The 27,358-nt window shown below is 36.8% G+C and overlaps 2 protein-coding genes and 2 long non-coding RNA genes across 4 annotated transcripts; 2 read left to right on the top strand and 2 right to left on the bottom strand.

The window, feature by feature from the left end:
• The first annotated feature begins 2,831 nt into the window (after positions 1–2,831).
• LOC120347470 (galactose-3-O-sulfotransferase 2-like) lies at positions 2,832–9,110 on the top strand. The gene is made up of 4 exons (XM_039417467.2): positions 2,832–3,113; positions 3,913–4,231; positions 4,777–4,931; positions 6,597–9,110. Exons 1-4 carry the CDS (start codon positions 2,899–2,901, stop codon positions 7,423–7,425), a joined length of 1,518 nt encoding a protein of 505 aa, XP_039273401.2. The 5' UTR covers positions 2,832–2,898; the 3' UTR covers positions 7,426–9,110.
• Positions 9,111–17,059: 7,949 nt separating this feature from the next.
• On the bottom strand, positions 17,060–22,974 carry LOC120347402 (protein FAM241B-like). Its single transcript, XM_039417329.2, has 2 exons — positions 22,740–22,974; positions 17,060–19,266 (listed from the first exon to the last, which is right to left on the bottom strand). The coding sequence occupies exons 1-2, from the start codon at positions 22,821–22,823 to the stop codon at positions 18,883–18,885; spliced, it is 468 nt and encodes a 155-aa protein (XP_039273263.2). The 5' UTR covers positions 22,824–22,974; the 3' UTR covers positions 17,060–18,882.
• A 675-nt stretch (positions 22,975–23,649) lies between these two features.
• On the top strand, positions 23,650–25,855 carry LOC144429705 (uncharacterized). The gene is made up of 3 exons (XR_013479010.1): positions 23,650–23,817; positions 24,353–24,424; positions 24,513–25,855. It is a non-coding gene; the product is annotated as an uncharacterized LOC144429705 (long non-coding RNA).
• A 646-nt stretch (positions 25,856–26,501) lies between these two features.
• Positions 26,502–27,358, bottom strand: LOC144429703 (uncharacterized). Its single transcript, XR_013479009.1, has 2 exons — positions 27,008–27,358; positions 26,502–26,752 (listed from the first exon to the last, which is right to left on the bottom strand). It is a non-coding gene; the product is annotated as an uncharacterized LOC144429703 (long non-coding RNA).

Genomic DNA, 27,358 nt, shown 5'->3' with positions numbered 1-27,358 from the left:
TGTGCGCCATCTTGGTTCGCATAACACAGGAGTACCGCTAAATGCACTCGAGAATATAAAAGCCTACATCGATTAGAATGAGGAAAAGTAAAGAAAAATGTTGGAATTACCTATGATATATTCGCAAGTTAAAAATATGGTAATGGTATCCCTAGTAGACAATGTAAGTACCAGAATGGGGGAAAGTAAGAAAAAATTTATGCAAACACGCAATGTATAAGCTATCAAAAAAGTTTTAGTTTGAGGTTAGATTTGATACAGATAAAGGATGCCTCTCGACCTCGAGGCAGTGGTATATGCGAGAGACATTTCGTACATGGGAAGTAAAGTGATGTTCGAATTACCTTTGATATTGCAAATTATTAATACCTAATTTAGAAACTCGATAGTATGAAATAATAGATAAAAGAAATGTGGCGTAAGTTCGATTAGATTAGATTAGATATCACGCCTTGATAATTGTTCTTACTACCGGTATGTATATATATATATATATACGCTAATATTATTACCCTATCATGTTTTTTGCATAAAAATTCCTAACAGAGGCAAAAAACATCGTTTTGTTATCACCTATTGCGCTTTAGTTATCCACAACATATATTAGTATATTATTAGGTGGCAATAATGTAATCACTACTTATATTTACGTCTAATTGCCAGTTAACAGCTAAAGGTACTCAAGAAGTATGCAGGTTAGAATGAGGTCAAGTAAAAAAGATCGGTCTCGAATTCCCAGTAAACCATCGGGACCTCCTTAAATATGCGCACCAAGATGACGCACAACCTGAACTCAGATTATGTACCAGGTGAGGGTTCAGGTTGTGCGACATCTTGGTGCGCATACTTCAGGAGTACCGACCATCGTGCCCAAAGTGTAATAATACCAAATTGAAAACAAAATGTATTTTAAGAAAAGAAACACGTGATTTGAGCCGATTTATTTTACAACAATTTTATTAGGATAGCAACTACTTTAGTCTAATTAGACTAATATAAAACCATACAGTATATTCCCTATTCTGGTGGAAACGTAGTCTTACAAGACAAATTCCTCGAAAAGTATCTTTAACGTTTTATTTGGTTAGAATAATGAGCACCTTGTAATTAGATGGTCGCATTCGCCAAAATTGTATAATTAATTGCCCTACACTTATTTAAAGAATTTGATGATTTAATGTTGGAACAATGCCAGCCCAACGACACAGAGCAAAACGTAACATATTTACAGATGATTTCGTTTTTTAATTCTACTTATATTAGGTTAAGTTATTTTCTATATATTGCTCTATATTCAATCGAAGAATTCGATAATTCAATGTTGGAACAATGCCAGCTTTGTGACACAGTTTACTAGAGCAAGGTTAGGGACTATGCTGTAATTTTGTGATTTGATTTTCAATTCTGTTTATAGTAGGTTAAGTTAATAAAAACCAGGTTAGGTTATTGTCCATATTCTAACTCAGGAGTTCTTGAACTTTTGGTCTTATGGAGCCCATGAAATGGTTGACTATTCTTGCGGAGCCTCACAATAAATTTATGAAAAATAAAAGCAACCATACAAATTAATGCTTACCTATTAATGTTCCTGCTGAGTAAACTAAAATTATTTTATTATTGTTTTATTTAATGACTCGGATGTATTTTTTGCTGTATATTTACAAATATTCAAGATTTTAATACGTAAACGAATAGCTAGCGGTGCCCCTATGGTTCTCTCGTGAAGTCCCGGGGCTCCTTATGGAGCATTTTGAGACCCTATGGGCTAACTCATCTTAACCTAGACAAAATAAAAGATCTTAGAGTAATTACTAGCGTGTTCACTTCCTCCCTTTGGTTAGGTTTGAATGTCAAACATTAACATATAACGGAACCTAACAGAATCGAAGAATACAGTTTGGATAGCAGGGGTGGGATATTACCAAGATAATGCCAGATATTAGATTTGATTTAATTTTTTTGCAAAATATTAGATTTTATACAATAAGGCGCTTCAAATCGTACAAAAATCGGTTTAATATCGCTTTAACATAGAATATTACATACCATAGCGATTAATTTGTTGTATTTTAACCACACAGACAATATTCAGAAGCCGACTGAACTAGCAAAATAAACCCCCGCGGGCTTCGGATGAGGTATGCTTGGAAAATAGCTCATACTCGAATTTGAATCATAGGAAGATACCGCCATGACAAAACGTCTATGACATGTAATGTCATCATTCCGAACTAGGCATTGCGCAAGCTGTATCTGATACGTAATATGGTATATATAATATATAGAATTTTTAAATGGTCCATACTTGTCGAGAAACCAATGCTGGTATTCTCAATACTATGCAAAGTTCAGCGCCGTGACCTGATTACGTTAGGAGTAGGGGTGGATATATGCCGTCCCAATTGCCGTTTGAATGAGCTCTCTCATAAAAGGCATATAGGGCTGCCATGTGGCAGCTGGTTTTTGTTTAAACGGCATCGACACAAACGTATTTCTAATTCAAATTATTTCGTTTTTATTTGATTACTGGTTGTAAAAGAGACTAATTCATTACATTTGTCAACATGCTTTTGTGTGTGTTTGTAATAAAATAAAAACCAACAGATGTTGGACGCACCAAATAAACACATGTGATGAGAGGATTTTTTTATCCAGAAATATTGAATTGTTATTGATGCAATATCAGGGCGTATTCTTATGGTAAACCTTCGGTGTTCCCGAGGTATTTTTTTCTACGGCGAACTTTCCTGACACGGATTCAGACAGCATTTGGCCCTAAAATAATATCCCTAAACTCGATGATAAAAGTATTTCAATGGCAACAAAGATAGATATATTGAATAATATAAAAATAGAAAATATGATTTATTTATATTTCGTTTTACTTGTCGTAACCTTATGATGTGTTTCCACAGATCAGTAACTGTACTCATAAATACAATGAAAGAAACATTAAGACGAATATTCATAGTCCTTATTTTTTTATCGATTGTATCTTTATTCTCCATTTTCACTCTAAAACAAAGTCAACTGGCCTACATGCCAGATGGAGATCGTCTACATGCGAGGCAAGAAAGAATGCTCAAAGTAACAAAGCCACTAGAGAACTGCATGTAAGTGGAATAATTTTTTCTGTTCGTTGTCCGCAAAGGTTCCATTTTAATACGAATTGCTGCGGCGCATCATGTTGTTTGCTGAAAATGTTGTAAATAAGATGGAAGTGCCATAAACAAGGCGGTCGCATTTCCTGGTTAAATTAATATCACAGAAGTACATTGTAATGAATATAACTTATTTATAAACTATTTTTTTCAAATCCTAATGTGACGATCACGATAGACTTCAAAGGTTCGAACGTAATTAAATCTTTATTTTATTCACCCCTCCCCCCCGTTCTCTCAGAAAAAAATTAATCAATAAACTTCGAGGAATTTCGCTGCCTGCTTGTCTGAATTTTGCAGACTAGGTCTGCATATTAGGTATAAGACATAGGCAATTGCGAGTAAAGCTCCAAACGAGAATATCGGTCAGAGACCGAAGACTTATCGATCGAAAGGTAGGGGATCCCAAAACAGCGCTCCTACTCCATAGTGACACCTTGTGTCCCATCACCGATTAATTGATAACTCGCTAATTATACTACATAATTCATCCAAAATCAATAGGCTTCTGGTACGACATATGATGAATGCACATGCAAAATCTGGAGCAGATTCAATCTTGCTTCCGTGAGATATCGCGCGCATCTAACACACAAACAAACAGACAGACAAATATCTATCAACATACTTATCGATTAAAATCGATAAGTAATAATGGAATGATCGGAACTCGATCCCGTGATCTAGCCAAGCAACTAGTGCAACCTCGACTCTACCGCACTCAGCAATATTAACAAACTTTTTTTTCTAGATCCCCCGAATCAACTATCACATCTACCTCAACATCTTCAACTACAACAAGCACAGCAATACATTCTTCAATACAATGCACTAACGGGCCAAAAAAAAACTTGATGTTTTTAAAAACGCACAAAACTGGAAGTTCAACAGTACAGAACGTTCTTGTGCGACACGCAAATAAAAACAATTTATTTATTGGATTACCTGCTTATGATATATTATTCAACTACCACTCTGGCCTCGGGTTCAGAAGAGACTTTGTTAAGAAAACACCGGCCGACAAAACTGTCAACATGCTTGTACATCATATGGTTTTTAATAAGAAAGAGGTAAAATAGATCAGCGTGTGTATTATACTTTCTAAAAGAAAATTTGTTCAAAGTAAGTCACACTAACCAGTGGTCCCTCCTCCCTCCTGAAATTTGAAGTTCCTCTAATTTTGGGCGCTTCTGAAGTATGTGCACCAGGATGGCGCACAACCAGAACCCTATCCTTGTACACATACTATGTTCAGGTTGTGCGCCATCTTGGTGCACATAAATCGGGAGCTCCTATTTTGAGGTGTAACACTTCACACCATACTTTAAATTCCCAACTTAAATAGAGTGACTTTATTTGAATACCCAGGAAGTGGCGTATAAACCAGTGCAGATGGTCAGTTATATTCATAACACATTATTATGACTTACCTTGGGCTCTCCCTTTTAAATAAAAAAATTCTCACTCAGGGGGTCTACACTTCAAACAAGGACCCGTATAAACAGCCACCCATATCTAACGATATTAGGACGATTAGTAGCATTGGAAAAGTTGTCGATCCAATTTATTACACCCTGATGTATAATATAATATATCTAACTTTGTTTTTTTCTAGGTAGCCGCTGTATTGCCCTCAGATACAATCTATTTTACCATACTACGAGATCCTGCCACGCAATTCGAGTCAGTCTTCAAATATTTGAATCGAGACGTCCGTGCATTTCGTAGAGTCAAGGGAGGGATGAAAGAATTTCTCACGAACCCAGAAAAGTAAGTTTTTTTTTCATACGACTCTCACGCGCGACTTTTGCTTTAAACAAGGCAGTCTAACGATATGTAAAAAGCTACTGGTATTTGGAAGAACCAGAATCTTACCGGTTCGGCAGTATCTACCCAGCATTTCTCAAACTGTATTCCACGGAACGCTACTGTTCCGTGAGTTTCTTCAGAGCGTTCCGAGCACCAGGGATTGCGACTGAATTGGTGGCCGTGGCTATTTCGTTCGTACTCCAGCGACTCTGGGTCGTGAATTTGTCTCCCAACAGGCGACAAACAAGTGTGCAGAAAGGCCTTGCTATCAAAACAGGAGGTCAGGCCTCGTGCCAGTCTGAAAAAACATGGAAGTTTCCGTTAACCGTTCAATATTGTTAACCGTCGGCCTAATATTTTAATTGTCAAGTTTACAGCAAACATTATAATTCCACCATGTTTATTACAATCTGGGTGAGGTGGGGTCATGGGCGTTGGACCCGATATGTGTTTTTTCGATGGCATTCTACCACGCTGAATTTAATCTGAATAAACGAGGACATTAACCTGTCCTAAAGTAATATTCCAGTGGTTTTTGTCGTAATTTATGTTTAGTTTATTACTTTACAAACAAATCCATTAGTATCACAGACACTAGACTTAGCAGTACCTTAAAGCACCAACAAAACATGACTCAGATAAATGCATGCCATTAATGACTTAGCAGATAAATTACTGTTGCCAGTAAACAGATAAAGTTAAAAATACCAAAAGATAAATTATCACACTTAATAACCTTTTCTGATACATTTCCCTTTGCGTGTATAAATAATAAATGTATTATACAATAATACTGAATAATTACAAGCGATTATTTACAAGCAAATACAATGTAACCAATGAAATTGATCTTTGGGTAAAAATTTTCGTGGTCGGGAAACGCTGACCCATTCTATTGCAAAGGGCCGATTGCGCAATAACCTCATTATTATGAAGTGCTCTTCGCATTTGCACAAGGCTTCAGACATGGAGCCACTGATACGCAGAGACTTAATATGTTTTGGAAAGTACCAGGATCTAACTTGGCAATCGTGCCCCATTTATTGTGCTTTGGTTGTGAGGGTGGGCATGGAGTTCAAAATAGAAAAAGGTTAACTCTAAACATCAACAAAGTTAGGCCAGTGCTTCACCGTAAATACTGCCGTTTTATTTCAATTCAAAGGAACACATTCTATGATATATAGCAGTGGTTCCCAACCTTTTGTGACTCGTTTCCTCCTTCCGGAGACTTTTAGCCCTCATGGCTCCCAGTTTATCATTCCAATAGTTTTTTGTAGTGTCATGTTAATCGGAGTTTTCCAAATTTCAAACAATTCATGCTCAACAAAGTGAAAACACTCGATATAATATTCATCAAGTATTGAAACTGGGAAGAACTGGGAGTTCTCGTGTAAAGTGAAAAGTAAAATCAGTTTTGCGCCTAGCATTGTGGCCTCCTTTCCACTGCTCCTTGGCTCTCTTGCGTGGGCGGCCATGGACTCCCAGTTGGAAACCGCTGAGTATAGGGGAAAAAAATTCATTAATTGAGCTTGTTCGCTGATCCCTTCAGCAGCATACTCGGCACCGGTATCGATTATATTCGAGCATTGCTTTTCTTGTTTAGTTCAATATAATTTTAATTTACAGATACTACAAAGGGGAAGGAGACGGGCATATATGGTGGTTCGGGAAAAATAACGTTATGTACGACCTCGGATTCAATAATACGAACGAGACTGACCAATACATCCAGGAGTCAATTGAGGAAATCGATAAAACTTTTCAGCTGGTTCTAATTTCCGAATACTTTGATATTTCTTTGCTCTTACTAAAAGATTTACTGTGCTTGGATATGAGAGACATTGTATACTTGTCCATGAACGCCAGAAATCAGTCATCCGTGGAACACGTGACATCTGACGTCACTGATTTAATCTATAATTGGAATAAGGCTGACACAGCTTTGTATAAACACTATAATAAGACTTTCTGGCAACGGGTTGAAAAATACGGGAAAGAGAGAATGGAAAAAGATTTATTAGAATTCGAAATTTTGAAGAATGAAACTGCAAATTTTTGCGTTGAAGATAAGTTACTCAATAATAAAGATGTGAAAGATAAATCATTAAAAATGTTTAATCCTCAAAACATTGATATTGGACAATATAAATTAAAGGAGGAGGCTAAAAATAATATGACCTGTCGAGGAATGATACTGCCTGAAAAAGCATGGTATAACATTTTTTCAAATCGGCAGTATCGTCATATTCCACAGAAAAAAACTGCAGCAAAATATAAAATGGTTAAACAGCAGCCAGGAAATACAAAAACGGTGATTCCAAATCCCGCTGCTGCCAATGAAAACTTAAAAGTACAAACACGTCAAGCGCCCAAAGTCGTTGTCAAGTTTCAAGCTGGAAAACCCAACAAAACTCCGGTGGTAAATAAAGTCAAGCTTGCCCCTCACTCTAAATGAATCGGAAGAGACAAAAATAACAAATTTCGGCCTCATGAAGAATGCGCGCCAAGATGGCGCACAACCTGAACTCAGGTTGTGTACCAGGAAAGGATTCAGGTTATGCGACATATTGGTGCGCATACTTCAGAAGCACCCAAATTTCAAACTACAGAGCATACGAGTCTTTCAAAGATAACCAAGATTAGCAAATTTTTGTGTATCGGTTCACTATGTTGCTACCGCGGAAGGCAGAAAATGGGATAACACCCACAATATATTCGGGCTCCGGTATCCGTTTGACTCTTAGGCGTGGGCCATGCTGACAGAAGTCCAAGTGTTAATTTAAGTTCTGTTTTTATTTATTTGATACCTGAAACTCCGACTGATTAACATCGCCATCTCGCGGATATATATTTACAACACACAATTGTAAAACGCCACATTTCAAACCCTTTTGGCAGTCATTTACTCAATGCGATCAGACAGTAGCACACAAATGATCTAAGTCAGTGCTTCCCAAACTTTTTCAGATCGCGACCAACTTTTTTTGTCATTTGTTTTTTTGCGACCCACAATGAAATATTAATATATGAGAAAAAACACAATGTATGCACATGCAATTAACTGTTGTTGCAAAACTTGAGCTTGCATATTGGATATTATCAGATCAAGTCTACCCGATTTTAACAAATTACTAATCTGCTTAGTAGCTTACCAACACTTTCCAACATGTCGATACATTCGTACATGACGAATGATTCTAATTGTAAAATTTCATAAGTGTTATTGTTACGTAATAATGCCACAATTTCCGAATTTAATCGAAGACTGTATGTAACATTTGGAAATACTTCACGACCTACCTTGAATAGCTTCGCGACTCACCACTGGTTGGGAAGCATTGGTCCCAAGCTATTTATCGACTTGCCGCGGTGCTACAGAAGTATGTGTACCAATATGGAGGTCACTAATTTTTTCGCCAATTTTACATCAAATTGTGTATGGGGACTGAAACATATGAACAGGGGTATATTCACTTGGCTAATACAGACAGTCCCCAAACTCTTAATCGAACTAAAAAAAGGCAATACGAAATAAAACTATAGCGTACCCCTAACCTGGTTCACATACGTCGGGAGTACCCTTGCCGTAATTATATCGCCGCAGAAAAACCAAACTAGATTATGTCACATTTTTCAGACATGGAATTTATTTTATCTTCTGTCTCATTGCGGACTAGGGCCCATTGGTTTGGGTTTCAAAGCTGAACCTGTTTTGGTTTTAACTCAAGATAGTACCTTATTAAAAATTTAGGTTTGCCTGCCAAGTTATTACGAAAATGCGATTTTGCCGTAACGTAATGTGACATAAGCTAATTTGGATTTACCGCGGTGTTACTTATTCATTTTCCTACACCTCTTTCCTCAATGCGGATATTTATCTTTTTCATCGTTTATTTTTTTACTGTTCTCGCAGCGTATCTTACAATGTTCAAAAAATTTGGGGAAAAGGTTCAATGTTTTCGCAAATAAAATGTATTTATGAAATGTTCATGTTAGTTGATATTTATAATGTCATTATTACTGCTTTATTTATGTCGTTTGATGCCACTGTTGAGCTCTTTTTCTCTTGATGTATCGTATGTTGCTTAGTGCTATGATTTACAATGTCTATGTTATCATAATATACTCGAGCATCCTGAACAGTTGTGTGTTTACCCACAAACAAACAGTCCATAGGATGTTTGTTGAATTAGTTAAACAGGTTACAAAGTAAAAATACGCGCCACTAGCGGGTTCAATGAGTGTACATCAAGATGCATTTCTCCGAGCTCTCCTATATGGCGTTGACTGTTTCGTTAAGTCCGGGCTCTCCGTTTTATCTGTTTTATTTGAAAAAAAGGGAATACCATCTAAAAGCTTCCCATGCAAGCAAGTAAGTATAAAAAAGGTAATTATCGGTGAGTCGATCCTAGTATTTTAAACAAAAATAAAATTAAGTAAAATTAGGTTATTGTCCCTTCTATCTCTGTATATCTTGTTAGCCTAACTTAGGATTAACAGAATCAAAGATGATGGGGCGATAACACAATAGTTTTTATTCTCAATTATTTTACATTTTTGCGCACAGAAACAAAATCATTGAACCTACCAATATAATGTGTATCCGCCTACGTAACCAGTATACCCGGATGGATCAAATACGTAGCAATTTAACGATATTCTGACGATAACTTTTGACGAGATTTTTTTTGAATGGCGTGTTGTATATATAGATTGCAATTTCAAATGATATATTCTCTTGTGTTAGGTTAGAATAAGGTATTATCATGTCTTGCCATGTTCTTGATACGAGGTGGACCTATAGATCGGTTTGTCATATGTTGTTGTTCTTGTTGCTTTTTTCTTCTTGTTGTTACCGTATGAAAAATTGGCCTTTTCCGATAACTACTAGGTTAATTGCTTTGAAATTTTTAGTGGTTAAAATTTTATTGTTTGCTAGATGGCTATTACTTGTATTCATTTGAAAAATTTCTGTGGGCTCTGTGGTATGACCGCTTGAAAATTAATACAAACTATTTGTAGCGGTTCTTCGACATCTCTCATGTTGCTCTCTTGCTTGGCGAACCCGGAAATTCGCTACTCGGAAGTTTCTGACGGTACCGATACTGCAAAAGAGTAGACAGACTACCTCTTCTCTTGGATCTTCGTGTCAATATATTTAAGCACCTCTCTCGTGCTTTTAACACAGAATAAACTCGTATTAAGAATAGTCTATCAACATATCTTTAGAATAACTACATTAACGGCTAAGTTTGCACGCTCAATCAGGAAGAAAGGAAGCGATAGATTGATTCACGGTTTTATTTTGCTCGGGCAGTGCAAAGTGAGTGCTAATTATTTTTTTATATTGTGCTTCTGAGAAAATGAATTTTTTATTTTTTTCACAAGTTGGGCAATTTGTGTATTTTCATTTTATGGTTTTTGAGGAAATTTGGTACTCCCGTAGTGTGTGTACCAGGTTAGGGTTGGACCATAATTTTATTCCGATTTTTCCTATTTTAATTCTATTTTGATTTCGGACATTGAGCGTGTTAGTCAAATGAAGATACCCCCTGCCCATATAGGTTTCAGTCCATTTACACAACTTGACATAAAGTAGGCGAACAAAATTATTTACCTCCATATTGGTACACACACTTCTGGAGCGCCGGAACTTGTATTTTAAATATTTGAATTCAGTTTAAGGTGAGCAATTATAAATATAAAGTCAGAAGTTCAAATCCGTAGGGCAGTTGGTAAAATAAGCTTTAATATTGTTGCAACATATGCTAACCGACACAGTTGGTAGAAATTTTGAGATTTCGATTTGAATTTCCGATAGTACTTTCATGAAGTTACTGAATGTTAGAGTCATTATGGGAGAATTCATTTTACAAATTCCAATCATTATGGTTGGAATTGAAAAGTGGTAATACAGTGATAATCGGACGGACATAACTCGTTTAAGATTGGTTGTTATGCATTCAAAAATACCCAAAATATTACCAAAACGTGTAACTAAACAACAATCATTATTTGAATATGTACATGATAAAGATTAAACATAATGATTCCAAGCATTATGGTTGTGGAGAATAGAATTCATTAATACGTTCTTAGCATAGGGAATATAGAATCGGGCTAAATATAGGTAATCTGCAAAGATTATACTTTATATGACGGTTGTTTACGCTTTTAGCTCCGAAAAAGGAATGTGTGAGTGGCCACTGATATCTGACGATAAGAAAGTGGGTAATATTCTTGATTGGAAAATACGGAATATTTTGTTTCGGCATTGCTGACCCAATTCATCACAAAACTGTCTTAGTCATAGTCATAGTCAAGTTTATTTTTTCCCATTCAGTAAAAAATAACATACGAAATTAACAAAATACAAAACTGAAAACACATTTTTACTGGGGAAGGGAAGTCGCGGGGAACCAGGAATGGTTATCGAGCAGCGACACCCGAGGTTCAATACTAACTTTATTTTTTTTAAAGAAATTACGTTTTTAGAACACTTTTAATATGAATGACCAGGCTTTGGCAGCTGAACCGCATATAACATCCAAGTGACATGAAAGTTATGTGAGACTATCACAAATAGTACATGGCAACATCTCTAATCGAGCCCACCAAATAACTTATGGGGATTCCCCGATTGACAGGCACTGAAGTGTGTAAATTGATTGAGGTATACTAGTTGCTATGGTAACGTGAAATTCAAATCGGTCGAGTGGAGCAGTTCAGGCCAGGCATTGATAAACACATGATGAGGTGATAAAGAAGACAGGTAATATAATTCCAATAACAATATAATATAAATACTATCTTATCGACTTTCTTCGCCCCAGGGATAAATATGGCAATCGCTAGCGAGCGGACATTTGGGAATTGGATATTAAAGCCCAGTGGGGGAGTATGGGCTTCGCATAAATACCGCAACACGTTATTTATTTATATGTATTGCGCAAAAGAGTTATAACAGCAACGAGATTCTATTTAGAATTAGACTTCTAAATCGCCTATACGGGCTCCCTGACCAAGTCGTTATGTTCATTATTTGTTTTTTATTGCCGTCATGTTGGTCTGATTATCAGTCGTAACCCACTGCGTATAAAGATTTTATATGGCGTGCTATATGGTTACAAAATAGCGTTGCAATTTAGGGTTGAATTGAAGCAAATGGGATCTAATTTGGCACAAATACAAGAGATTAAGTGAAAGTTTAGAGAAGTACATGTAATGGAATTTACATGTTATTGGTTAGTTAGAATAATCCAGTGTTTCCCAACTTTTTTTGGTCGCGGACTATTTTCTCACCGGTGAAAACCTTTGTGGACTCAAGGTGCGTTTATTGCAACCGTACTCTGTGTGGAGAAGTAATAAAACCAAACACAACAGAAATTTAACGAATATCAAAATCGGAAATTCGCCGCAATTACGCGTTCGTTAAAAGAGGTGACTTTTTAGTGTATTATGGCCTTTTTTGTCACACAATATTCAATCAATGACAACGACGAGAATTTAAATTGTCTTCCTATTATAATTTAATTGTGTTCATGGTACCTCGAGGTTGCGTCGTCTTACGACAATATGGAAGCAATACTTCTTTGAAATGCCCGATTATATTTAGTTTTGATACATGTTTTTTGCGATCTTGCGAATTTGTTATTGCCGTAGGAAAAATCCAACTATCTGCTATAAATTTCCAGAAAGTACAACTTGGTTTAGTACCTATTAAAATAAATTTGAAGTATATTGGTAAATCAAAAATACATATTTATCGCCTTGCTTTATTTTTTATTAATTTAATTGTGATCATTTTTTAATCTGCGGTTGTGTTGACGAAATAAAAGCAATACTACTCAGAAAATATCATGGCAATCCGTGGACACAAAAATGCGTGGTAAAGTGCCAGATTATATTATGTTTTGATTCGTATTTTTGTGATTTCAACAAATCTGAGCTGTGCGTACAATACTTACGGCGCTACAGTAGTGTACGTACCAATGTGGAGGCAGTTAAGCAAAGAATCCAAAGGGAAAATGCCCTGGTACGTATACCGCGGTAGCACCCAAAATTTTGCGATTTGGAATGTCTAAAGGAGATATTTTAATCGGTCACGGATCATCATGAAAAACAAAACTTATGGTGTTCTCCGTTTTATTTTTAGTATTTTGTATTGCCGCTTTTCAATTTAGAAAATTTGGGTTGCCACCTACCAGAATTTTTTTATTCCACGTTGTTCAAACTCGCGAGAAACACCACTTAGGTATCTATCGACGCGTGTGCCGACTCATGCTTTCGTCGGAAATCCCCAAGCGAGTTGTGAAATCCAATCGTTTGATTTAGCGACGCGCAAGTGACCTATCGCTTCATCTGTTACCAAATTTTCGAATAGTAAATTGCTATTTCAATAGTTGAATATATGCTCAGTCCTACTCAGTAACCAGTAACTATATTGACTCGATTAATGTTATGTGAATTAACTTGCTTTTATGTTTTATGTAAATTCTAACGTAAATCGTAACTTGGCTGATAGTTAAGTTTCGCAAATACGTTAGCGGCCCGCGGTGAATTTCTGGTTCGTTGCGGACTCATTCAAACGCTCCGCCGACTCATTTGAGACCGCGGACTTGGGTTGAGAAACACTGGAAAAAACCTATGAAATGGGGTTCATGGCATGTTCTGGGTTAGGATTGATGTAAAACTTTAGGCCAACGGTGGGCAACTAAAAATAATATGACCTATCGAGGAATGATACTACCCGAAAAAGCATGGTATAACATTTTTTCAAATCGGCAGTACGGTCATATTCCACAGAAAAAGCTGCCGCAAAATATAAAGTGGTTAAACACATAGTGCAGCCGTCAGGAAATACAAAAACGGTGATTCAAAAACTAACAATTCAATGTCAATGAAAATGCAAAAGCACAAATACGTCCAGCGCCCAAAGTCGTTGTCAAGTGTCATGCTTGAAAACCCAGAAAAACTCCGGTGGTAAATAAAGTCAAGCTCCCCACTCATTCTAAATGAATCGAAAGAGACTAAAATAAAAATAAAATTAGAATTACAGTACATACGAGTCTTATAAAGATAAGGTAAGGTTGTATTGGTTCCAGCCCACCATGTTGCTACCGCCGAGAGAAAAAAATTGGGCGCTCCAGAAGTGTGTGTACCAATATGGAGGTAACTAATTTTGTTTGCCTACTTTACATCCAGTTGTGTAAAGGGACTGAAATTTATGGGTAGGGGTATTTTCAATTGGCTAACACAGACAGTCTCCGAACTCGTAATAGAACTAAAATGAGGAAGAATCGGAATAAAATTATGGCCTAACCCTAACTTGGTACACATACTACGGGAGTACAAGCTTTTTTGTATGTGTTCAAGCTCACGAAGTTGCCACCGCCTAGAGCAGAAATAGGATGACCCCCACAACCTATTAGCTACGGATTCCGCTTGACTCTTGGCGTAAACCATGCTGACAGAAGTTTAAGTGTTAATTTAAGTTCTGTTTTTTTATCATTCTGTAGAACCGAATACTGCATTTTTTTCAGTTATGTATTGATATAAGTTGTTGAGTTCTGTGAAATGCGCCTATGTATATTTGATGGACGAAATTCAAAATTTCGACTCGGACGATATTTTGTAATATACGACTTTATATACCACACTGTATCTTGATGGGCGCAAATGCAAAATCCACTCAACATGAATTTGAAATGCTATGTATACTTTTGCCGCATTTTCTTACGAATCTTCATCTTTAACAATATTTACAATCATTTTAAACGCAATGATTATGGTGTGGGTTACTAATTCTGTTAACTAACGATACTGGAAATAGCCTCAATTTTTATTTTAACTTCCAAAATATATTTTTTTATCATTTATAGACCAATACGGACGTATGTAGGCTATACTATTTTTAGAAATTATTTCTATGTGAAACCTGCCAGAACCAGGTAAGCAGTAGTAGTTCATAGCTATTAAACCTTGTTATATGACAGTAGTTCCCAACTTCTTATGACTCGCCTTTCGCCCTTTCACCATTCCGGTGATTCCAAGGGTGTTATTATGGTCAGAAGACTCCAAATCCCGTTATATATTGAAGCAATCTATGCTCAACAAAGTGAAAATACCTTGCGAAATAACCTTAACAAGCAATGAAACTATAAAGAACGGTCAGTTTTATTTTGAAGAAAAATTTAAAATCAATTCTGCGCCTAGCATTGTGGACCCCCTCCAATACCACGGTTGGGTACCATTGCTATATGAGATGTAGTATCACTGAGTCAGCAAAATTAGGGCTGTGGAATAAGAGAACAATAATTCCCGACTTCAAACTCCGAATTATTGAAAAAACGGCTCTGGATACGACACTTGAATCTGGTTCGTCCAAAAAATTGGTCTCGAAGTATGCGAACCAAGATGGCGGACACCGGAACGTAGTATCTTGGGGAGCCTCTCTGGTGGTTGGTCGAGTCATCTCGTTAGAGCAGGGGTGGGCAATCACTTTTCTGAGTGGGCCAGTTAGAGATAATAGACTTGGTTAATGGGCCGAAGGCTCAAAACTCCGTATGAAAAACTATGAATGAAAAACAGTTTACTTACAAGACCTAGTCCAACAGCTAGTAACGTTTATATTACAATAAGCACGATGTAACAATCGGGGTCATTATGAACTTATTTTTGACATTTTCAACGGAAATTTATATCCATAACAAGTATAGTCGTAATTTCAACAGACACCAAATTAAACACTTCGATGGGGCGGATCAGGCCTGCGTGCCGCAATTTGATCACCCCCTGCGTTAGAGTGACTTTGGTAAGGCGATTCTAGCTTTAAATCGGGTACAGTCTTCTCGGACCTCCTGAAGTATGCGCACCAAGATGGCGCACAGCCTGAACATAATATGTGTACCAGGTTAGGGTGCAGGTTATGCGACATCTCGATGCGCATACTTCAGGAGCACAGTCTTCCCAAACTTGAAACTGTTTAGACCAGTGCTCTTCAACAGGGGTTCCGCAATACATGCAAGGTTCCTTAGGGGTTCCGCGTTTTTTTTTAGAGGGAATCATTTCTTGCTTCAGCATGTTGATGCATCGTTGCCAAAGTTGTTTGAAGAGTGTAGACACGAGTATGAGAATTCAAGAAGATTGCAAAGGAAATGCAAGAACAATCCAGTCAATGAATATCAAGCTTGTTACTATCTTTCTGTTTCGTTGTTGAAGTAGAAATATTCCGTGTTACGTGCTTTATTTTAATTTTGTTAATTGGGGTTCCATAAAAATCAAAAAATTATATCAGGGGTTGCACAATAACAAAAAGGTTGAAGAGCACTGGTTTAGACAGGTCTCCCTATGGAAGCAAGTAAACAGCTTGTCAATATGCGATTTCTAAGAACCAGAAACATCTTACACTAATAATATATTGCGACAACATACACAGATCCCTTTAAATGGATTAAAAATCTTCCATGGGCATAACACCCAACAAACTACCACCTTATAAACATATCTTGACATAGTAATCTTATTCACCACGCCTTTTGCTCCAACAAGGCATCCTGAGAGCAGATACTGCTATCTAAAGGCTACCAAATTTATGGTACTCCAGTAGTATGTAAAACAAGATGGCGGACACCGGAACGTAGTATGTGTATCAGGTAAGGGTTGGGTCATAATTTCGGGTACAAACACGGTAGTCAATTGCCTAGTCCCCGAACTCGTAATTGGACTACAACAATGAGAATTGGAATAAAATTATGGCCTAACCCTAACCTGGTACACATACCATGTTCAGGTGTCCGCCATAGTTGCACATACTATGGGAGCGCCAAATTGATTAAACTTTGGGTGAAGTTGGGGGCATGGAAAAGCCTTAACCACCAGCGAAGAATTGAATTGGCAGCACATATAGGGCTATATAAAAACTATGCTTCGATACATCAGTATATCAAACAGAGAAGCAATGGTTACGGTTGAGAACGTCTTGAAACACTGTCATTGAAACAGTTCCAATTAACATAAATAGGCCAACCTCTTGGTTAGGATATCAATGGCAATATGAAGATCTAATTCGGACCGAACTGAACGAAGGGCTGTGGTCTGTCATATTATTAGACCGTCATCAGAGGAAATATGAAAATCTATCCATTTCACACATGTGATATATTGCGAGAACGCACATAATATATTGCTTGGATGGATTAAAACATGATATATAAAGCACAAATCCGGGCTTCGATTAGTTTCCCAGATGCCAGAGAACTATTCTCTCTAAAAATTCACATTAAATATAAACTATAGTCTCATAAAGTGGAAAGATATCTAATAGAAGAGACGCAAGCAACGGCCGACAAAAACACCCATGTATGGAATGAGGACTAAATCAAATAGTATACTAATATGGACAAAAATAATTCAGATTATGAATGATTAACTATGTTCTGAATTAAGGCTCTTTGATAAAAAAGAGACAAGTAGCCATTGACCGTCTCTCATGTCTTATACCAAATACGATACTGCAGGAGAGGGCTACTCGACTATTTTTACCGAAGATCCGCATACAAAACTTCAAAATTATTTGGGTCCGAAAGTTATATTTCGGCATCCTTAAACACGCACTTCTTCGACCGGCTAATGAATATTAGCTAATCAAAATTGCTTATTATGGTGTTAGTTATAGTTCTTTTCACATATATTCAAAACTATAAGTCATATTATGAAAGGAAACTTCAAAAGTGGGGCTAATGATCTAAAATAAAGAATTAGGTGCGGTCCGAATCAAATAATCGAAAGGTCCGGATTCGGACCGTGGTCCGCCAGTTGAGTAGCCCTGCTGTAGGATACCACAGGCATTCAACATATCAATAGAAGAATTATTTTATGACCATATAGTTTGGAACCCATGCACTAGAAAATGAGTCAAATATTCCTTGCTTTAGCTTAGCTGTCAAATTTTAAATGATTAAATTAAAATTCTATAAAAGGTAATTCCGAATGTATTTACATCCTTAACCTGGCTATTTGAATCCAACTATATATGTGATAATGTGCGTTCAAAATTTGAGCCACCACTGAGATGATGAAATAAATTCAATGTTGAACTTGGGATAGGGGACAATTTTTTTTATATTTATTCCAGTGATTATAGAAGCTGATAAAGCAGTTTGGTCATTCAGGAATTCACCCTTTCTCACCTGTTAAAAAAGTTATTCAGTTGAAGTCAGGACTTGAAACATAGATCATGATAGTAGGTAGCTAACATCAATGCCCCTATTACCGCCACCCCAGCAAACTCTGCCTACCCACTTTTAACGCACTGTATCTGATAAACAAGACGAAGCACATAGTTCCAATTAACAAGATCATGTTTGTGACATCTAGTGGATTATTTTTGGTTTGATTTCATACCGAAGGTGGTTGCCAGATTGAAATGATGAGGTCCCCCAAAATGGGGTGGTAGAAGAGTGTGCTTCACGCTCAGCCAAGTTTGGAGGGAAGCAGTCATCTGCCAAAGGGTTAGGACCTGGCTGGGACGTTTGTTTTTTGTTGCAGTTGTAGGCTTGTAGCAGAAGCATTTGGAGCGGTGAAGGTAGGAAAAATGCCAATAAAATGTAAGGCAAAAAATATGAGGTGCCTAGAATAACTTTGAGTGGTCGGGTGCACAATGAAGTTTAACTTGAATGACAGAGTTGGCCTTCGACTAAAATAAGTAATGGATACGAAAGCTCGCTGTGGTACATAGAATATCTGACCATATACGGATAATATATGGATATATACCCGTTTTAAAATATATTAACAATTCATGCTTGAAAATACTTTTTTTCAAAATATAAATTATTTGGGTTGGATCTCCACATTGCTTCTATACAATGTCTTTATACATAATTATAATATCGATTTGATTAAAATAGCTTCAATGTAGGCCACCTAGCCTTCTACCACTAACTCCGGGGTTAGGTCTTCTGAAGGCTGGTCTCCCATCTCCTCTATTATTAGGCATTGTATTATTTCTGTTACTTATCCTTATTATAAGATACAAAAGTCCAAGAAACATAAGCCCAGGGAGCCCAAATATCAACATCACAAGCAGGAACATTACAGTCATAAGCGGCTCGATAGTGTTGTTTCCGATATTCCAACGAGGGATTCCAATGTCTATTAGTTTTTGGTTCCAGGTGTCAAATAAAGTTGGGCCTTCTTGGTAGTGAGCTTGCCCTCCATGGTACGGCATTGCGTCGCCAGCACCTCCAGCGGATTGTTGTTCATCATAACCACTGTCCTGGGAGTTGATTGTACCCTGGCGAAAAAAATGAGAATTTAGAATTAACAAACGATGCGCTCCAGAAATCTATGTACCAATATGGAGGTAACTAATTTTGTTTGCTTACTTTATATCAAGTTGTGTAAAAGAACTGAAACTATTGACAGGGGGATATTCACTTGGCTAACACAGACAGTCCCCGAACTCGTAATAGAACTAAAACAAGGAAAAACGGAATGAAATTATGGCCTAACCCTAACCTGGTACACACAATACAGGAGTACCAAAATTTCTTTAGATGTGGTTTATTTATGTGCATTTTAGTCTGAACAAGGTAACGCACAAGCTTCTCTGATAGGTACGGTGTTATTTTATTTTAAAAGGGCCGGTTCAACATAGCCTATCCAATTTTTTTACACCCTGGGTCAGGCGGTGACCGATGGGTATCAGATTTGAATCCGAAATTTTCACCTTACGATGCCATCATGAATACGCTTTCCACAATGGTTTTATTTTGGAAGAGCCGTAATATTTGCGGTTCAACACTGCCATTTTATTACAAATTGTCTGAGATGGTGGCCTGGGTATGGGATTTGAACCCAAGATTTACCTCACGATGCCATCATGAACAAGTCTAACGCTTTTAACCACTGTTTCATTTCGGAACGGCAACAATATTTTCAATTCAACACTGTTCATCCAGTTTATTACACCCTGGGCGAGGGAGGTTGGAATGGGATTTGAACCCGAAATTTAAACCTTACGATGTCATCATAATTAAGTCTAATGTTTTCACCACTAGTCCACTGCTCTACAGCAAAAACTATGACAGGGAGTAAAATACACTTGAATGTCTCTCATTTTGACAAGCATTCAGATCTAAGTATTGACTGAAACAAACAATCAAAATATATAACATTCACTTGATGCCTCATTAAACATCGAACCACTAACATTGAGCCAAAAAAATATATGAATATACTGAGTAATACAAAATCTGAATCATCTTAACCTAGTAAGATAAGATTAGTCAAACATGAATACAGCAAGGTAAGTCTTCTCTAGCCACAGTGATCTTCCTCTTCCCAATTCTGTCCTAATCAATACCCAAGATCAAACTGGATTACAATCATTTGTTCTAGTTATATCTACAGATGTGTAGTGCCGACATGTTTTTTGTCCTTACTCAAAAAGCCTCAGAATTGGTTAGGCAACGTAAAACTTCAATTTTAGGGATAAAAAGATACCCATACCATTAGATAGTGTAAAACAGGGGTGTGCAACATGGGGGGCCAAATGCGGTCCACAATAAAAAATTGTCAGCTCGCGGAAAAGTGTCAATTTTGAATGGTGTGCTCACACGAAACAAGTTTTTAATTATCGTAAATTTAATCTGGTAAGACAGTTAGTGTGGTTATTCCAATCCCTTTGTATTGCAAAGGTTATACCTGCGTGTCACTGTCACATTAGCAAATTACACAAACATGTTTCTTACTGATTTTGTTCAAAGTTGGTGAGACAATTAATTTGAATAGCAGTTTAATTCAGAAAGTTGTGCGTTTTCACCCATCATTTCTGCAAGGACCCCTCATGACGCCATGAAATCAATAACAAAAAGAAACTATTATTTATGCCTGCAAGGCTGCAACTACTAGAAAACCTAGGTATGTTAAATAAAAGTGCGGCCCGCGGTTTTACTCAGTTATTTTTATCTGGCCCTCTTGTATTAATGGTTGCACATCCCCTGATGTGAATTCCAGCAACCCATTGACATTTAAAATGCCTGGTTCAGTACTGTACACTGGTACATGTTTTGCCTCACAGTTCAAATGTGATTTATTTTGATAAGTCAGTCATACATATAAGGGGAATTAATAGGAATTTTACTTTGAATATATTAGGATTTTCTCAGGCCTTTTAATTAGAAATGAAGGGGTCCGTGGCCCCAAAATATTTGAGAAACCAGGAAACCCTGCCCTAGATCACTCAACAGCTTTAAATATGAATATCTGGAGTTCACACTGGGTACAGTATATAATTAATTGTTACATCAAAGTTACCAAAACCTTAAATGAGGTTTAAAAACACAAATGGGGTCTCATGTAGTTTCGTAACATAGGTACTTCTAGTGGGCGTAGCATAACAATTTTTTGCCATGTCCATCCTAACCCCCATCTGACTACGCCGTCCAAAATTTACGTCACGATGACATCAATATCTCGCCATAGAGCTTGCCAAATATACGTACGATCGCCCGAAATGGCTTCGGCGCCGACGATAAAGAACTGGCTAACGCAGGGTTTCCCAAACTGGGGTCCGCAGACCCCCAGGGGTTCGTCACAACTGCAGAGGGGGTCCGAAACGATATGAAAAGACTGTTTGATATTTAATGATTGATTTCAATTAAAGAGAAATTGCATATTATTGGTTAAGATTGCGGACGAATATCCATTGCTGTCAGAAAAGTCAATTAAAATCTTTTTGCAACGACCTACATTCGTGATGCAGCATTTTCACTCTTATAAATATGAAGACAAAATACAGGTCAAGACTTGCCATCCGGTCTAAAAGTTTGCTTGTCACAAATTGCTCCGAGAATGAAAAAATTGTGCAGTGAAAAGCAAAGTAATTCATCACATTAACGTCGTTTGTATTGTGTTGTGGATGAAACATTATCTTTACTCGTTGGTAAGGTACTAAAATGGATATGGCTAAGCGTGGGGGTCCGACAAAATCTGGATTCTCAAATAGGGGTCCACAGCCCAAAAAGTTTGAGAAACTCTGGGCTAATGTCATCGATCTCTCTCATATTGGGATCGTCACGGCGGGAAAACGAGAGAAATAGCTGTTCGATTTCGGGTGCTCGTCTTGGATGACAGTTCGTATAGTTTGAATGACCCTATTATGTCACTTAGGATAGGATAGGATTTACATATTTATCCCGGGGGAGAGGAAAGCCGATAAGACGGCTTATCCATATGGCGAACCACGGCCTCTCATCCGGTTACCATTCCAAGTCGTGTATGGGATTAGTTATACTGTATTGTTTTGTTTTCGGAAGCATGGACTTGGTGGTGGAGGAAGCCGTAACCGACCAGCGGTTACGTGAACCACCCAACGACAGCGAGGAGTCCAGCAATCCTCTCGCACATAACCACCCCTGCATGGGATTCGAACCTGCGAACCCACGCTGAGTAATTAGAGGTGCGGTGGCGAGCGTATTCCTAACGCTTAGCCCGTTGAGCCACATCGCCGCGCCCGCACTTTATGTTGTGGTGACGTAATTTTTGGATGGTGTAGTCTAGTTGAGGTTAGGATTGACACGTAAAAAAATTGTTATGCTATGCCCACTAGAAGTAAGTTAGGTACAAAACTACACAAGACCCCATAAATGTATGGGGGATCTAACACTCCAGCATTCAGACCTTGTACCGGTACCGTAGTCTAACAGGACAGAAACAACAAAACGACACGACAAAACAGAACATTTGAACAAAATGTGAACTTACATATCTGGTGCCGGTGTTTGTCCTCTGTTGCAGACGTGGATCATCGTCTTGAACGACATCGCCGTTTGCTAATATTCGAACCATTTCGTAAAAGATCGAACTTTTCGTTAGTCAAAACGACCGATATTGAGAACAAAAAATTCCAAAACCAGGGAGAAAATCTCAACTCATAAATATTATTTTTTTAGTTTCCGCACGCAAAATATTGTTCCCAAAACATAAAAATTATTCATATTTCTGTAAATATTTCAATGAATGTAAGACTTTTGAAAATGGATACAACGGAATCTTTTGGATTAACATAAGTAACTTAGTCCCGTGGAAAAGTTATAAATGCTATTTCAACATATCCAATCATAAAAAAACAAACAGCTTATAATTCTAATCCTATGCGGACAAAATAAAAATATAAATGGGAACACTAAAATTTTTACGTTACTAGCGCCAACTTACGGAATTAAATACATTCGATAGAGTGACATACTGTGGCAGGGGTTCTCAAACTTTTGGTGCTGCGGAGCCCGTGAAGATGTTGACTATTATTCACGGAGCCCCACAATAAATTTTAAAAAATAGAACAAACAAAAAAAGACATAGTTACATACCGATTAATGTTCCTGAGTAAGGTAAAATTACTTTAATTTAAATGATTACGTGCGCGATTGAATTTTGATAAAATCTCCGATTGTTTTCGTCAGCGTGGCGTGTTTTTAGACCGTCAACATCTTTACGTCGGTGTTTATTCTGCCTAAATCAAAAATTTTCCTCGGTAGATGCATGTATTGTTTCACGAGGACGACGATATTACTTTTCTGTCCTCGTGCGGAATTTCGAATTCAGTGTAAAAAACAAGTTGGTATATTCAATGACATTAAACAACATGATGCGCAACTCCGGCATTTTTGTCCGAAGATCGTATTCGATAGCACGCTCCAATGCACATACTTGACGAGACGAAAACGAGCGGATGTGTGCTGCTTTCAAGGCGTAGCACGAATGGTGTTCGTGCCTGCTTTGACAGTTGTTGTCGATTTTAATGATATTTTTGAAAGTTGGGGTAAAAAGAAATCGGTAAAAGGTAAGGTGAATACTATTGTTGTATATCACACCCGGGCATCGCACTGTTAAGTACATGTGGGAAAGCCAGCCTTTGTCAAATACTACGAAGTTATTAATTCAGTACGGTACGTAGTTGCCCATTTGCCGAAATTACATATTTACTTACCCGTTATGGTTTCAAATAGTTCATGCACCTCCAGTTAGATTTTTTTAATCAGTGAGGATATATACTCATTGTTGATTGCTGCTCATTGTAACATACTATTACGCATTCACTTTTATTTGCGTATTGAATCAAAGTGTTAACCAGTTCACCTAACATTTCACTCATACCGGTCTATATTGTATAGTCTGATTTCTCAAGTATTTGGAGCCACGAATGCTTGTAATTTTCTGACTAAACCCTTTTATTAGTTGGTTTATATACCAAATTCAGTAAAATATTTTTTGAATAAAACATGAGATATTGGATTTATTAGCTTTTCCATTCTGAATCATATAGACTGCTTTATTTATTCTTAACGAAAATTAATAAATCTCCTCTCTTTCTTCAGATGTGAAAGTTATGGACAAACCTGTCTAAGCATTGTGAGACTCTTGCAGCACAAGAGGCAATAGCAGAAATAGTAAGTATATCAATCAAGAAATTAAGCCGACATAAAGCAAAACTTTCAACTATTCGTCTAATCTCAATTTCCTATTATTTATTCACAGGACAACTATAGCAGACGGGGAGATATCAGAAGTCTGGCGACATATCAGTGACAGTGTGATTCCAAGAAATATAATGCAATTGAAAATAGACATTTGACCCTCCGGTAGAGTTGTGTATGGCCCCCACATCCTGCAGGGCTTGAGGAAAATAACTAAAAATTCCAAAGCGTAAGATTGCTTAAGCGGTCTTATTTGTAAAAAGGCACAAAACACGCCAGACATACTTAAAACAGCTTTGGAAATGAGGATTACGGGTACCTCACTGCACCTGTGTTATATTTGGTTCATCAACTTTTGGTAGTACTATAGAAGGAATTCCGGAAGGGGTATAATCATCATTCATGATAAAATACTATCATATACTTTTTGAACAACTTCAATCTAGACCAGGGATCTCAAACTCGCGGCCCCAGAGAACTTCCAGTGCGGCCCTCGATTAACAATAATTGTAATAGTATTTTGGAAGTTTTTTTTTTATCTAAATGTAATAGATTTTTCAAACCTTCTAAAGTGAAATTGATTATTCACACAGAAAACAATTTACTGAAAGTAGTTTTGGAATATTTATTTTTTTTGTCCACATTTTGACCCAATTAAGAATACACATCAAGCTAGCAAAAGAATACTTGAATAAAACACTTGAGTAATTAAATTAAACGCAAAGTACATGAAGAAGGTGGCATTTTCGAAGAAAATGGGAGTTGTAACATTTCTGCTCTTCACAAAATTCTGAAGCACATTGTTTAATTTGTCATATTTCCATCAATACAATCAAAAAACACAATAAGCTCAGCAGTCAATATGACAAATTCGAAGACCAACTTCGGACAGAAAATTTCCATGTGTTTGTATATTAATATAATTATACAACGACTTAGTTACTAAAAATCAATATCAATAATAATTCAAGCAATCCTATGCCACGCAATGTAGTGCGAAATGTGTTGTCGAAAAAATCTGTCATTTGTTTTTTTACTGATCTATACATGAAATGATAAAAGTAACTTTTTTGCATTAGTGGAATTAATTAAACATTCGTAAAGATCCAGATAAACCCATGATCATGTGGCCTCGTTAGTTAGAGTTGGTACTATAAAATCATTTCAGACTGGCCTTAGTATGCTGGTGACACAAAAAAGATGCCAAACGCCAGGACAAATGTAATTATTAAAACATTGAGTTTATACTGTAGTATTTTTGTTAATTTTAGGTTCATATATTTAGATTAAGTTATTTTTAGTGTATGTATTATTCTTTCCTTATTCAAAGCTTGTTCAAAAATGATTTTGATGGTTGTACATAGAATTTTACGATTTTTTATAATAAATACTGTAACTTGCAAATGTTGCAATAATAGTGGAATGCAAATATTAATATGTAGTTGCATTTGAAATTGAAGAAATTAATAAAACTTAATCCAACTGTTTAGTTGCATCACAATATATGTCACAAACTAAAACTATCTTAAAAATATCTTTTAAGTATACATAATCAAAAACTGTTTGCGGCTCTTTTTACAATTTTCAAAATGCAATGCGGCTCTCGAAAACATGAGTTTGACACCACTGATCTATTCTAGACGATTCAAGCATTGCTTTGGGCGATTATATCACTTCAATTAAATTGAAATAATCTCGCTATATTAAATACAAAATCGTTGCTATCATAAAGGTAAACCAATTCAGCCACTCGAAATATATTGGCCTTCACGAAGCAATGGAGGCAAAATTGAGAGTTCATGAGCTATGAACATTTGTCTTTTTCTTTGTCTTGAACTTTCCATACTCCACAGCCCCTATTAATTTTTTTTAATTTTAATTACCATGTGATGGTCATACATATCTTTAACTTGTATTTTCTGTCATGATGTATTATCTCAATGTGCCAAACTATTAATTAGTGTGCATATTTTGCTTCCAGATGACATAAATGTATTGTCATGTTTATTACCTCAGCTTGGAGTATTGACAAGAAAAAGGTGCCAGTAAATTAGGTAAAAAAATTTTCAACTCATTGTTATAATCAGAATTCACAATCAATAGGAATTATAAACAGCCAACAATCAGTGAGAATTATATGCGAAATCCCTCAGAATAAATTTGTCTAAAATCGGAGGAAGGCAAAAAATATAGGTAGTTTCCATCCACACAAGCATTTCAAGGAGACTTGCTCGAGCCAAACTAAATGAGCATCGTCAGGTGATCGGTAAGGCTGCAAGTTGAATTCAGCCCTGCAACCTCCTGCATAGAAGATAATATTAATTAGTGGGCTATGAGCTAAATTCCTAAATTTAAACAAACCTCTATGATGCATTATGTACCAGCAATGTTACCTACGATTAACTGAATATGTAATATGTCTAATAAATTCACCTACAAAAGCAAGTTCGATAGGTGCAAACTTTGTGTTATGGAATTGTATCGCAGCACAGTTTCGTATGACACCCTCTTTAAATGAAATTTCAATGATTAAGCGCAAACATTAAAATTACTAACTTTGAACTTTGTCATTATCTGCAAAATGTTCCACACAAATCTTTCCGCTATCGCGTTTGTAATCTTCTCTGATAAAAAAAAACGTCTATGATGTCCAGAATTGCTCTTTACAGCTTGCCTGTTATTCCAGCTTTCCAAGTAAGCAAAACTTCTTAGATATAGAGATTATTTTGTTTCGTTACAGGCGCAAAAAGGCAGGTACTACACGTAAAAAAGACGCCGAGTAGCAAAAGCGAGCGGAAAACGGACGCGAAAGGCGACGAGAAATATGTGCATTGGAGCGTATCATGAAATACAATGTTTTGCCTGTAGTCTTATGGAGTGACGTCAGAGTTGCCTATCATGTTGTTT

The sequence above is a fragment of the Styela clava genome, chromosome 11 (genome assembly GCF_964204865.1).
Source record: "Styela clava chromosome 11, kaStyClav1.hap1.2, whole genome shotgun sequence".
NCBI classification, from domain to species: domain Eukaryota; kingdom Metazoa; phylum Chordata; class Ascidiacea; order Stolidobranchia; family Styelidae; genus Styela; species Styela clava.
Note: the sequence above shows the minus strand (reverse complement) of the source record. Positions and strands in the feature narration are given on the sequence as shown.

Bases quoted from the DNA above. Each gene is read 5' to 3' on its own strand.
- LOC120347470 (XM_039417467.2), top strand. From the start codon at position 2,899: ATGATGTGTTTCCACAGATCAGTAACTGTACTCATAAATACAATGAAA. The intron at 3,114-3,912 runs GTAAGTGGAATA...TTTTTTTTCTAG, and splicing joins AAGCCACTAGAGAACTGCAT to ATCCCCCGAATCAACTATCA. The intron at 4,932-6,596 runs GTAAGTTTTTTT...TTTAATTTACAG, and splicing joins TTTCTCACGAACCCAGAAAA to ATACTACAAAGGGGAAGGAG.
- LOC120347402 (XM_039417329.2), bottom strand. From the start codon at position 22,823: ATGGTTCGAATATTAGCAAACGGCGATGTCGTTCAAGACGATGATCCA. The intron at 19,267-22,739 runs GTAAGTTCACAT...TTTTTTCGCCAG, and splicing joins CAAACACCGGCACCAGATAT to GGTACAATCAACTCCCAGGA.